Source organism: Ochotona curzoniae, unplaced genomic scaffold (genome assembly GCF_017591425.1).
Source record: "Ochotona curzoniae isolate NIBS_2020 unplaced genomic scaffold, NIBS_Ocur_1.0 contig_3432, whole genome shotgun sequence".
Taxonomy (NCBI): domain Eukaryota; kingdom Metazoa; phylum Chordata; class Mammalia; order Lagomorpha; family Ochotonidae; genus Ochotona; species Ochotona curzoniae.
The window spans coordinates 890,696-905,300 of record NW_024465859.1 but is presented as its reverse complement, the minus strand read 5'-3'; the positions used below and the strand labels follow the sequence as shown (position 1 = coordinate 905,300).

The window sequence follows — 14,605 nt, the reverse complement described above, 5'->3', positions numbered from 1 at the left end:
ATGTCTGCTTTCTCTGGTACACCACAGGGTGCTCTTTTGTTCAACGAGCACCAAGCTCACAGCAGAGGCTCCTATTAGTTATGTTTGTAGAATGCAGGAACAAAATAGCTGGCTTTGCTTGTTATAATCCTGCTTAATAAAAAAGCCACTGAAAGGCCCATCTGCTACCTCCTTGGAGAAACATTTTCCAGGTCCCCCAAGGACTTAAGAATTTCCCCCAAGGCTTTCATGTACTTTTATACATATCTTTTGAGTGCAACATTAGATGTGCCATTATTTTATCTATTACTAGCACATTTTTAAAAAATGCAGTAATTATAATTACAGTATGAATTCCATTTTCAGAGATGTTAAAATGTGAGGAAAAAAAAACATATATATCTTAGAACTAAGAAATGTGACATTTTCCTACCTGCTACCTTCTCTATATCTTCAGGGAAAGAGACAGCTCTGTGTCCCCACCCCAAGCCTTATCCCTAACCCAGAGGAACAGGTGAAATGTTGGTTGACAGAATGAGGATCCTTGCAATGCCATTAAAACCAAGAGCAAATAATAGCTTTCTTAAAAAAAAAAACAATTATGCTGAAGAGTTCCTAGCCAGACAATGAGTTGATGAGCCAGCCAGGACCACCTTCCACTTTCTAAATTCTACCTGCATCATTGGAACAAATGCCTGTCCTCCTGTTAGAGTAATTTGGGCATCAGATGAGACGGGTTTTTCCTGTTCACTTGCTCACCCCTGCCTCCTCATTGCTGGTACAAAGCAGCCACTTGACAGATGTATGCTGGACTAAAAAGAAGAGCAGCTGGATGAGAGGCAGTGTGGCACACGGAGCACAGCCAGAGGTTAGAGGTCTGTGGTGCTCATCCTAGTGCTTTCTGATTACTCATGATGCTGGGCAAATCATCTAATTTTATTGGTCTCACTTTCTTCACCTATGAAATGGGAATAACGACTATCTTCCTCCCAGGGTTATTCTGAACACTAACTGAAGTAAGACAAGTGAAAATGGCCTACAACTTTGTGAGCAATTAGAGAACACATGAAGTTTGAGAATGAGAAAGTGACAAAATATGAGGGTAGCATATAAATGTTTTTCAAAAAGTTTATGGTAAGTAAAAGTAAATTTATTTTGGTGCAAACATTTTTTAAATCCATGCAAATGAGTTTTCAAGATCATTCATGGGAAAATATGTATTATGAAAAAATTACACATATATTTCAAAAATTTTACATTAAATAAATTTTAGTTAGTTTTTTAGAAACATTTATTTTGGTATTTAAAAGGGAGAGTTACAGGGAGAGACAGAAAAAGAGAATTTCCATCCAATGTCACTCCCTGCATGCTGGAAACAACTAGGGTGGGGCCAGGCACTCCATCTGGATCACCAATGTGAATGGCAGGAACCCAAACATTTACTTATCATTCACTGCCTCAAGTTAGAAGAAGGCTGGATTGGAAACAGAGCAGCCCAGACTTAAACCAACATTTTGGGATTGTGTGTACCTCAAGCAGTAGCTAAACCTGCTGTGTCACAATGCTTGCCTCTAAACTTTTTTCTAAAATTCCATTTCTCCATGCATTTCCTGAAGCATCCTTATGTGACTAGTGGATGCTGGAGTCAACACAGGGCCACAGGAGATGGGACAAGGACCACCAGGGCATATTCAGGAAGAGCCCTGGGAAAAGTAAGATTTGATCATGCTGTGACATTCTGGAGGGCAAGATGATGCAGGGCACAGCGCCACACAAAAATGGAATCACAGAAGGGACAGGCAGGACTCTTGGAGAGGCCTTTGCCCTCCCTGGGCTGTGAGGCATTCCAGACTAAGAAGAGATGGGAAGAGTGAGTTCATGATCTCAGCTAATCAACTTAATCCAGCAGCCACAACAGGGCTAAGACACCTCTTGGCCCACTGTTGGTAGGGAGCACTTGTAACACAAAGCTAAGTGAAGCAGCAAGCTTCTTTCTTACTCTGTATAACAAAAAGGGATAAAATAATTCTGCCTCTTTTAAAATAGATATGCTTTAGTTTGCTCCAGCAAATGTGATAAAACCAGTCAATTCAAGACAGTCACAGAGGAGACCAACAATGGGCAAAGACACGGATGTCCTCACACTGCACAGGAATAACAAGGTTATACTCACACGAGTCCGTCTCCATTTATTTTCATTACGCATCTGATTACCACTCCCAGCTCCAGTTGCAGGCCTTCACATTTTCTATGCAATTAAAATCCCAAGCCCAAACCTGACTCCATCAAGCCTGCTATTGAGAAAGTGTTTCTGCAGGCTCATCAAGAAATGCATTCGCTTCGAAGAACCAGAGGATCTCATTTTGCTGGCAAGCAAGAGGGCTGCCTTTGTGTCCTGAACACAACTATGAAAACATGGGTTGTGCAGGGGCTGTGCTGGGCTGGGTTCATAGCCACAGAAGAGCCCTCTCTCCAAGCACCATTCTCACATTCCCAGAGAAAACAAACACGAGTGGTAGGAAAATACCCAGAGAAGGCAGCTTGGAGTAGTTTGTGCTAAAAAAACAAACACAGCCTGGTCTGTGAGAAAGATGGCAGACAATAAAACACGCTAGTATCACTGGTTGTGTATGGTAAGACTAAATATTGACTTAAAAACAATGGTGGTTTCAATGGCTTTTGCAGGAAGCAGAACACACCTTTGGAATAATGTGAGGGATCTCGTTCACTCTGCCTGTTCTGGGACACAGGCAGAGTTCCAAACGGCCAGTGCAAGGTCACCTCTGCCATGAACCCATGTTCACTGAGGACTAAATTAACAACTATGAACCGGTTAGAGAAGAGTAACAAGTGTCAGCTGGAATTCTGAACCAGGAAAGAACTCAGAATCACTTGGGTAGATGCTGCTGTCCAATCTCACCTGCTTGAATTATCCCAGGAGACAGTGGTTTACTGGGAACAGATTTGATTTTTGGATTCAGATGCACACATCTGGTTATCCAGATGATAGATCTGTTCATACAATGCCTTTGCTGATTATTCTAATTGGTATCTAAGTTCCAGAATTCAGTTCTCACTTCTATTCTGATGCTGTTTTATAGACAGTTGGAGAAGAAAATAATGGACTATACAACATATAGCTGGTCAGTAGTACGTTAGAGCATTATGGGAGAAAATTAGATATCTAGAAATGGAAGAGGAATTAAGAAATTGAGTAATAATGAGAGCAGCTACCAACTATTGAAGTCAGACTCTGTGTTCATGACTTCATGTGCAGACTTCAGGCGAAGATGGTCTCCTGCAGCAGACTTGGGCTAGGACTTGCCAGAGCAGAAACAAGGCCAGTGATTGTTCTGCTGTGTTGACTCAGTGTCCCAGTCAAAGGAAGGCAACCTTTTGAAGTTGCTTCAATGTTTACAGCCTGCTCTTGGCCGACTTGAATTCACCGATCTCTGCACCCCGGCTGGGTGTGAAGTCCTGAGCAGGGGACCTTGCTCAGGAGGCAGCCTGGCACCTTCCAAAACCCTTCGAAGATGTCTTGGGCTGTGCCTGCAGCTCTACTGCAGCACAGTAGATTCTCTGCCTCTACTTGATCTACCCTAATCAGACACCCACACCAGCCAGGATGCTTGCTAAAGAACAGAACCAGATCACTGCACTGCATGCTTAACACCCCAAGACAGCTCTTTCAACTTCAGAAGTGTGCTCAAACTCTACGTAATGGTACATATGCTTGAGCCTTCTACCTCGCCACCTGCTGCTTCTCTCCATCTCTCTCCTTCATCCAAGCCATGGATTCTAAACATGCCAAGCTACCTAGAGTTCCAAGCGCACCAACTTTTACTCTAGCCTCAGCATGGCTTTTTCTCTTTTGTCAGGACGCTTTTTGTATGTAATTGCTTCTATGTAGCACCTATTAACTGCTGCCTCCTCCAGGAAGTCCTTTGTGGGATCTCCTTCCCATCCCCCACCAAGACAGAATTTGCCGTTTTTCTTCTGCTCTCCCACAGCTCCCTCCCTTTATCTTGAGTAGTTATCGTGTCATGGCAACATTGTTTGTTTTGTGTCTCCGAAGGAGCAGAGACTGAACACAAGGATGACAGTGACTGCTTGCTTTGCTATTGAACCCACAATGCCTGAGGCATAGCTGGCACTCAAACAGTTGTTGAATTGAATGCTGCTGGTTGGCACTGTCTTCTGAACATGTCATTGTATACATTATAATTAAGGAGTAGCTGGATATTTACCGCAGAGCCCTAAGTTTATTTTTTGCTCCCTTTCTTTTCTTTCTTCTTTGTTTTCCCATAAGGGCAAAATTTACAGGAAGAAAAGGGAAATTAACATCTTTTTTTTTTCCTTTTCTAATTTAAGAGGGAGAAATTAAAAGAAAAAAAAAGAGCAAGAGAGTGAGAGTGAGTGATCCCATCTGCTGGTTCACTTCCAAAATGCCCACAAGGGCCCCCGATGGGACCAAAGCTGGGAATTCAATCCTGGTGTCCAATGTGGGCAGCAGGGACGCAAGCCCACTTGATACATCACATGTCACTTTCCAGGGTCTGAATAAGCAGGAAGTTGGTGTTCCGGAGACAGATCCAGGAATGGAACCCAGACACTCCTCTGTGACACATGGGATCTCAACCACAGTCTTATTCTCCAAGTCCACTGTCCCCCTTGAAATTAACATCTTAATAAAGCACTTAAGTACATGCTTCCTGCTACTGCTGTCTCGGAGGCAGCAGGTGGTTGCTCAAGTACTTGGATACCTGCAACTCACTGGGAGACTAGGATATACCTGAAGCCCTGGATATCATAGTTTTGAGTATTCGGGGGAGTGGATTAGCAAAGGAAAGATTTTTTTTTTCTCAGTCTCTCACTCTTTCATGTAAATGAAAATAAATACACATTGTAGCTACCTATTGTAAGCAGTGATCACAGACAACAGTAAGACATAAGGGTTATCATCTTCATGACACTGAACTTATCAGTCTGGTAGGTTCTAGCCAAGTCAGAGCGGCAGTGACATCCACAGCCAGCAGGCTACAGCCTGGATCCTTGGTATTCCACTGTGCTGTTCCTACAGCACTCAGGAACAGATGCCTGCTTGTGGCCCCTCCATCTACGAACTGCATCTGTGCTTACATTTGCCGTCAGCTGTGTGGTCAATGCTGAAACCTTCTCTTGAGAGGCATCCAGCTCCCGCCGTAGTTTGCGAATCTGAAGATGACAAGAGACAGACTTACTTCAGGAGTCTTCCCGATTTGAGTGTGGCAAAACGACTGAGAACGGCCAAAACAGAAAGTACCACCAGCAAACTGCCACTTACCTCGGACTGACACTTTTCTTCAGGCTGTAAAGATAATAAGAGAGGAAATCAGATCAGTGGGGGAACAATGCACAGCAAAGGCTGGCCTGCACAGAATGCCTTACGTGGACTCACAGAGCAGTCTGGAAGGTAAGCCTTTTTCCCCCCAGTGTAGTTATATGAATAAGCTGATTTAACGAAGTCCACTCATCAGTCAAACTCAAATGGCTTGTCATTCTGGGAGAGAACAACATTCCAGGTGTTCTGGCTGTGAAGTGCCCCACCCCCAAGTAGAGATGGAAGGAGGGAAGTTGCTGGGAAGGGCATGAGTCAGACCCAGCACAGGGAACCACAAAACTTCAGGCAACATCCAAATCTCACAGGAAATGGAGCCATACTGGCAACATATTTACGTTAAAAAAATCATTTATTGCTAGTCTGAATTTCAAATGGAAATGATCACTGAATGTTATTTGGCTGTGCTGCCCTTGGATCGCTGCTAGGTTTATTTACTCCTCCTCCTCCCACCCCAGGACACTACAGCAGGAGCAGAAACAGGGCAGAAAAACCTCAGTGGGAACGGGCTGGGAGCTCCAACTCAGCCAGCCCAGTAACTTCAGAGGGTGGGAGGATAAATGCTTCCCGCATCTTCCTGCTGCTATGTCTTGAGTCCTCACAAACACCGGGGACCCTGGTGACGGAAGGCAAACCCTCAAGCCCCTGTGACAGTCAGGACCTTCCCTGCTGGCTCTGAGGATGTGGGTACACAGGTACTAGCAAGTCAGAAACTCAAACGATTTAACTTCTCACACAGCAGGAACCCATACAGGCAGGAGGAAGCTGCTACAGGAGGAACCCATCTTTCCCTTTCCTGATTCCCAATGAAACCCACAGAGAACATATCTGTGGGGTTACCACTGTGGTGTAGTGTGTTAAGCTGCTGTCTGTGATGCCAGTATTGCACACTGGGGTGCAGTCGGTATCCTAGCTGCTCTGCCTCTGATCCAGCTCCCTGTTAATGTACCTGGGAAGGCAGTGAAAAATGACCCAAGTATTTAGGCCCCTGTGTTCATACAAGAGATCCAGATACAGCTACTGGTTCCTAGCTTCAGCCTGGTCCAGCTATCACATTTCTGCCATTTGGAGAACAAAGCAGTACATTAAATCTTTCTCTCCATCTCTCTCTCTCGCTCTCTCTCTGCAAACATTAGGTGTGCCCATGCCTTTCTCTCCATCCACCACTCTAATTTCCCTGGGGTACAAGTGACTTGGGGACTAGCTGAGTGAGTGATCATCACTGGAAATCTCTTTTTGTTTTAAGTCCTGGCTAAGTACCATAATTGTTTTTTTAAGATTTATTTATTTTTATTACAAAGTCAGATATACAGAGAAGAGGAGAGACAGAGAGGAAGATCTTCCATCCTCTGATTTACTCCCTAAGTGGCCGCAATGGCTGGTGCTGTGCCGATCCGAAGCTGGAAACCAGGAACCTCTTCCAGGTCTCCCATGCGGGTACAGGGTCCCAAAGCTTTGGGCCGTCCTCGACTGCCTTCCCAGGCCACAAGCAGGGAGCTGGATGAGAAATGGAGCCACCGGAACTAGAACTGGCGCCCATATGGGATCCCAGCACGTTCAAGGCGAGGACTTTAGTAGCTAGGCCATGCTGCCAGGCCCAAGTATCATAATTTTGCTTGCAATAAATCATTATTGTTTTGAAATATTTATTTATTTCCATTGGAAGGGCAGATTTACAGAGTGAAGGAGAGATGGAGAGAAAAATCCCCCATCTGCTGGTTCACTACCCATGGGGCCTTAATGGCTGGAGTCGAGCTGATCGGAAACCAAGAGCCAAAAGCTTCTTTTAGGTCTCCTATGCAGATGCATGGTTCCAAGGCCCTGGGCCGTCCTCAACTGACCTCCCAGTCTACAGGCAGGGAACTGGATGGCAAGTGGAACAGCCAGGACATGAACCGATGCCCATATGGGAGCCCAGTGTGTGCAAGGTGAGGACTCCAGTTACCAGGCTACTGTGCGAGGATCAATATATCACTATTTAAAAATGTCAGCATCTGGGGATATGGTTCGTTAGCTGCTCCAGACCCCACATCCATCAGTGATGGGGGTGGCTGCTTCCTGTCTGACTTTCCACAGCTTTCCCTCCTGATCTGACCCAAGTGCCCCCTCCCTCCTGGCTGATTCCTAAAAACAGCAATAAATAAATAAATAAATAAATAAAACTATTAAGTACATGGGCCAAATTCATTTAATTCTTGCAGTAACACCATAAAGCAAGAGAGGGTAACTGTCTTGCCTATAGTGACACAGCTACACAATTTCTCTAAAAAATTCTTTCAGGAGATGAATATGTCTTCCTCATGGCTAATCGTGCTCTCCCAGCTAAAATTATCTATCCCTATTGGTCTATTTATTCATCCATCCTTCCCTACTATCACTACTTCTCAAACATTTATTGGTTTCCTACAATGTATCAGGCACTGCTTTTAGAACCTAGGATATGGCTGGGTATGATGAAGTCCAAGCTCTCCTGTCAGTTACGTTCTGCTAATACATAGCATTTGCTGAACACTCTCATGTGTTAGCAACCCTCCACTTTGCGTTAATTATCCAGTTAATCTTTATAACATCCCTTTGAGTAGTAGCACTAACACAACCAATTTCTGGTTTCTATATGAGGAAACTAACAGAGAGAACTTACATAATTGGTTCATAGTCACAGCTGGCAAGCAGCCAGGCTGAGACTGGGTCCAAGGTAGTCTCATCCCCAAGCTTGTGAGTTCAACTACCACATTGTCCTGTTCTATTATAGCTCCATTCTCATGGAGCCTTTCCAGAACTCAGGCCCTACTTTCTGAAACTGATACAAAGGAGAAAAAGGCAATGGTGAGAATGACACAGCTGTCCAACATCTGGAAGGCTGGTGAAGGTCTGTTGGACTCATTCACGTACCTAAGACTCTCCCTACCTCTGAACACCTTTATTAGTCCTTCCCCAGGCATAGGCCTCTGACCCACACTGGGCCCATCTCCCTGGGGTTGGGTCCCATGCTGCACAGTAGCTCGGAGAAATCCTGTCTCTCATCTTGCCCCAGGCTGCTGTGGCTCTTCTGTATATCTAGAAACCCTAATTGAACTGTGGGCTCCATACACTCAGCAATTCTAGGAACTCAACTGCTACACCCTACTAACCAAGAGAGAAACTCTGACGCCAAGGAAAGAACCTATGGTTATCTAGTAGGAGCCTTTACACTGCACAGTTAAGAAGCAGGCTCTCTGATCTGATTCTGGGGTAACCTAGAAGAATCCACAGATCTCATTCTAAAAAACAAACATGACCTTATTCACCTTACCATTTACAAACGTATCTGAGCAGTTGTTTCAGAATTTTGTCATCACCCAGAAGCTAATTACAGACAAATCTCACGTACCACAGCTGGATGTTAGCAGAGACTAACAGACTTGTAGTTTCTCTAAAATTAACAGAATTTCTCTTACATGGAAACATTCAAATGAGAGACTATTCTTTTTAAAGTCTGCAAATGAACCTTACTATTGTAGAAGGCATGAGTCAGGACAATAAATGGGAACTGTTGACTCCAGGACTCATGTCTGGGGATCTCACAAGTTTACCTGCTCAGCTTCCTGATACCAAAGACATAACCCAGAGACACCCAAGCTAGGTCATGTGTCCAAAGTCACATGATACAAAAAAACTAAATTTATACCTTGGTCTTTTGCTGTCCAGATAAACACAGCATTGAAAATTATTATTTGTCTTTAGTAACGTGTTGAAGATTTGTCAAGCTGGAAAGGACAATTTCAAGTTTCACACAAATACCACCTTCACGAGTCTGCTCTCTCTGAATAGCAGTCACTGGAAGAGTGGCTTTTCCCAGTGAGAGCTGCAGGGGGCTGCAGGAAGGGGGTGTCCTAGGGAAGACACATAATTATTCCCTAGATGTAAACACTCATTGCAAGAGGGCTTGTGCTCTTCCTGTAAAGCTGCAGGGACACAACCTCTCAATTCGCACTCTCCTGCGAAGGCTCTGTCTTCCTCTGTTCTGAGGAATCGCTGGAGAAACACCAGCTGGGCCCTGAAGCACCTGCTAACGTTTCCATGTTGCACCCTGTGAGACTGCAGAAGCCCCTGCACCAGGGTGCTCTCAAGGGCTTCCTGCTTCCCCTTTCAGCAACACGGCTGCTTTCTCTCCCCAGTCAAAAGCCTGGCACATATATATGGTGTCAGTGAATTCAGATTTGTAACTATCACCTTTGTACCCATATCTCAGAGAGTTTCATTCCAGAAGGAAAACCTTAGTTTATCTACTCGCTGAGAGGTGGAAGCTTATCACTGTGTATTCTTGGATTAGCCAAACCTTCTGGCCAAGTTCCTCTACAGAAAACCCTTCAAAGGAAAGCCAGGACTCAGTGATGCAATTTCAAACAAGCTGACTAGTCAAGGAAAAAGGAACTGTGGAGTTGGAGGTACAGATGCAAAACAAAAGTTTTCAGGTCCTTTACTTCAGACGAGGCCAGTAACTCCTGAAGCCTGTTTGCCCATTCTGAACCTAGAAAGACGAATTAGGCCCTGATCTCTGACTTGATTCTCTCATGACCTCTTATTCTATGCTATATACATATAGCCTTATCAAATTCTCAATTATCAAAACATTTGTTTCCAGAAGTAAGGGCTAAGGAACTTCTAATTAACAACCAGAGAGTGACTTCTCATCCTGTAGGAATTTCCAGATTAGTATTTATAAGCAAAATAGTGTAGAGCTATTAAAAAAAAATACTATTGAACACATCCAGTGGTACTAAAATTCCAAATGTACAACATTTGGCTGTGGTTCAATTGACTTTTTGTCCCTAACAGGTAGTATTATGAGTACATTCTTGGAGTTGTACATGCTGCAGTCATTGTTAAATCAGTACATGTTACATCAGTACATTGTTAATAAATCAGTACATGTTCTGATTTATTTCAAACTTCATACTTGGAATACTATGTGCTTAACTCTTTCAGGAACTAGAAATACAAAAAAAGCCTTTGTCCTCAAAGAATTTGTATCATAGTGAAACACCATCTTTATCATGTTTCATCTGCATTACATGTCTATAAGGCAGGGAGCATGCTTTGTACTTTACTGATAAAGAAACTGAGGCAGAGAGAGGATTAGTATATTGGTTAAGATCTTTGCTTTCCCAGGCTGCCGGCAGGTGGTCAAGTTTCCCACACATTCTGAATGGTTACTTTTCAAAGCACAATGTCTCTTTAATAAGGCTGTCTGTTAGTGATTGATTCGTTGGTACTTTATAATTAATAGCTGTTTGTGAATTTCAGATCTGTCCCGGTTTATTGATCATTATATAATGGAAATGGTCTCTACAAGATATGCTTATATTTCGCTTTTGACATTTTTGATAAAAGAACCCCAGCACTCATGATCAAACCCAAACAGCATCGATTTATACTCACCGTAGAGTAAATGGATGACGTGCTGGAAACCAAGGAGAGTGAGGACCCATGGACTATTGGAACAAAAAAAAAAAAGAGAAAAGGTGAGTTGTGGGCCTGGCACAGTGGCTCAGTTAACTAATTCTCTCCCATATGGGTACCGGTGTGTGTCCTCACTATTCCCAGACACTTCCCATCCTGCTCTGAAATCTTGAAAAGCTGCTGGCCATTTAGATCGTTCTAGATGACTATGCAGAAGGGCACCTATTGAGAAAAATATGCTGGGCTTCCATGTTGTGAATAGTCACTGACTCTGGTGCCATCATCCAACATGGGTGCCAATTTGGCTACTCCATTTCCAATCTAACTGGCTGCTTGTGGCCTGGGAAAGTATCAGAGGATGGTTTGAGTGCTTGGGCCCCTGCATCCATTAGGAGACCCAGAAGAAGCTACTAGCTCCTGGCTTCAGACCAGTTCTGGCAGTTGCAGTCATTTACAGTGGATAGAAGATCTCTCTCCTCTTTCGTTAGAACCCTTCCTTTCAAACACAAAACAACACAAAATACCAAAACATACCCTGGGGCCATATTGCAGTGAAGCAAATTAAGCTGCCTACCAAGATACTGGCAACCCATGAATACAAGTTGCAGTTCTGGCTGTTCTACTTCTTATCCAATTCCCTGCTAATGTGAATCTGCAAAGCAGTAAAAGATGGCCCAAACACTTGAGGCTCTAACACTTATATGGATGATCAGGTGGAGCTTCAGGCTCATGCCTTTGGCCTGGCCCAGCCCAAGCCATTACAGCCATTTGGAGAGTCAACTAGTGGATGGACAATCTCTCAGGATCTCTCCCTGGTTGTTTCTCTCTCTGTCAATCGGACTTAACACAGATAAGAAGAGAGGAGAAAAGGAGGAGGAAAGAAAACAAAAAAAAGAGAGAAATTTCACATAACCACAAAAACACAGATTCTTCATTTGATCTCTAGATTATCTACAAAGTAATTATCAGGTGCCATCTGCCTCTATTTCAGGCTGGTACCTTTTGTTTTTTAAGATTTTTTTTTTAAATGAAAGGGCAGATATACAGAGAGGAGGATATGTCACTCCCCAAGTGGCTACAACAGCTGGTATTGAGGCAATCCGAAGCCAGGAGCCAGGAGCTTCCTACGAGTCTCCCATGTAGGTGCAGGGTCCTAAGCCTTTTAGCCATCCTCCACTGCTTTCCCAGGCCAAGAGCAGGGAGCTGGATGGGGAAATAGGGCTGCTGGGATTAGAACCAGCATCAACACCCACATGGGATCCCGAAGCATGTAAGGCAAGGACTTTAGCCACTAGGTTACCATGCCAGGCCCTCGGGCTGGTAACCATGACTGGGCTCCTATAGCAATCCTGTCTTGCCAACAATAGAGACATTTTATTGTATGTTTTTTTTTTTTTTAATTTACTTGCTTTTATCTGAACGGCAAAGCCAGAAAGATGAGAGACGGATCTTTCATCCACTAGTTCACTTCCCAGATGGCAGCAACTGCTGAAACTGGGTCGGTCTGAAGCCAGAACCCAAGAGTTTTTACTGGGTCTCCATTGTGGGCATAGGAGCCCAAGCTGATGCGCCAACCTCGGCTGACTTTTGTAGGCCATTAGCAGGGAGCTAAATTCCACAGCTGGGACTTAAACCAGCACACATATGGGATGCTGGCGCCACAACAGAGGCTTAACTTGCTACATCATAGTGCTGGCCCATATCCATTCTAATTTCTAAATGGAGTTTTCTAGTACTAGGTATTTGGCTGCCTTCTATTGGGAACCATGTTTTTTTGGCAACCTCCTGATACCTTGTTAAAAGACAGAAATACTGCTCTGCTGACTGTAGGCCTGATTTCCTGAGCACAGATTTCCTGATGCTGAGTGCAACGGCTCTAGTCCCACACTGTGCTGTATCCTGCAGCCTGAAAGTGGGAGGTTGCAGAAGAGCTTCTGACATGCCCTCAATGGCATTTGTCTGACACACAAGAAGTGAACTCATGCCTGGATAAGCCGTAGGCTGGAGCTACCTGCCAACAAGGTGTCTGATGAGCAACTCACCCTAACACTCAGGTACCTCTCCAGTCTTTCAACCCACCTTGCCTGTCTTTCCCCTCTTCCTTTACACATTCCCAACACACCGAATCCTGCACTTCTCTCCCAAGCATGCTCTAGGAGTTTTGCTTGTAGCCTTTGCCCACACAGTTCTCTTTGCCTAGGACAAATCCAGATACCACCTGTCAAAACCACTCCGTCTTTTGGGGGAGCTTTTTTCATCCTCTACCACCTGCATGGGCTTTCTCCTCCCAAGGTCCCCCTTCTTCCTTTTAGGGCTTCCTCATTCATTTAAGAGCTTCCCCAAGAAGTTTCTTGACAGTTATTTCAACCCACCTCTCTCAGAGTAGCTATCTGCTGCTCTGAGGCTGTCTATTTAGTTGCTACAGAAACAACCCTTGATGATAATGACCTGAATTCTAGATCTCCTCTTCATGATCAATCTGATTCATACTCCATGAAGAATCAAGTTAAAACACTGGGGTTTATGGTGCAGTGGGTTAAGCCACCTGCAATGCTGGCATCCCATAAAGGAGTACTGATTCAAGTCACGGCTGCTTGGCCTCTGGTCCACCTACCTGCTAATGCTCCTGCGAAGGCAGTGAATGATGGCAAAAGTACTTAGGTCCTTGCCACACACATGAGATACCCACAGAGTCCCTGGTAGTAGACTGGCTCAGGCCTGGCTGCTGTGGCCATCTGGGAAGTAAATCAGCAGATAGGAGAACTCCCTCTGTTTCTCCCTCGTTCTCTCTCTTTATCACTCTTCCTTTAAACTAAATAAATGAATCAACTTTCAAAAACTCAGCTTTATGTGCTAACGAGCAACAATGTCTTTCAGTTCTATTATGTCAACAATGCCTCACCTAGCTGCTTCATGTTCCAAAAAAACAAGCTCCTTTAGCAGCATGTCTCAAACAGTGTTGGAGAGACTACACTGGAGGCCAAGTTGGATGAAGAGAGATGGTTCATGTGTCAATCATAGCTGCATGACTGCCCTGTCTGAGGTTGGCTCCAGAGGCCTGCATAATCTGCTGGATTGTTACATCTCATTTACATAAACATCCTGACCCAGCTTCTGCTATAACTCAGCCCAACGTGGGCAGAGAAGAGTACACTTGGCAGGCTTAGGGTAGAAGCAATTAATTTATCTGTAATGACTCCCCTCCCTTCATAAATAGCAACAACAAGGCTGTGGTCCAAAGAAAGAAATGACTTGATTTCCAGCATCAACCCCAAATTGAATGTGGCTTGCCCGAACCGCTGCCATTGGCTCTCCTTCAAGTGACTGAGCCAAGTCAGAACTTAGGTTATGTGGCATGGATACTTCCAGGCAATAAAATGCTCATGCGAGTTGAACAACTACAATATGTCATGCCATTTTCCTCCCTATCCCTGTACCTCCAAAACCCTACAGGCATAATAAGAAACCAAGGGAGAGCTGAATTGTCTTGGCTACTGCAGCCACCTCAGCCACTGAGGAATTGGAAACACAAGAGAAGTTCAACGACTGGCTTAAGGCCACACAGCAGTCTAAGAACAAGTTGTGCTGACCATTGTTCTCGAGGATGCTCTGCCTTTGGTGATGTCCCCAAGTTAGTTGTTTTTATTTTTTTTCTCTTTGTGTCTTTTAGGACGATTTCCTAATTCCTCCCCCCCCTTAAATCATCAAATGGGCATTAGCCAGTACTGCAGTTTGAGAAGAAAAATGCTTCAGTATGGGTGAAACCACTAGACAGAATGAAGCAACAACACATCTATGATGTAACAT

The 14,605-nt window shown here is 44.3% G+C and overlaps 1 protein-coding gene across 3 annotated transcripts in view; it reads right to left on the bottom strand.

Moving 5' to 3' along the window:
• Window positions 1–14,605, bottom strand: part of NAV2 (neuron navigator 2) — a 390,873-nt gene that overhangs the window by 37,840 nt on the left and 338,428 nt on the right. For all 3 annotated transcript variants that reach the window (XM_040980004.1, XM_040980005.1, XM_040980003.1), the window contains 3 exons: window positions 10,778–10,830; window positions 5,303–5,326; window positions 5,119–5,193 (listed from right to left, as the gene is read on the bottom strand). In XM_040980004.1, coding sequence (XP_040835938.1) covers window positions 5,119–5,193; window positions 5,303–5,326; window positions 10,778–10,830 — 152 coding nt within the window. The remainder of the gene's footprint in view (window positions 1–5,118; window positions 5,194–5,302; window positions 5,327–10,777; window positions 10,831–14,605) is intronic.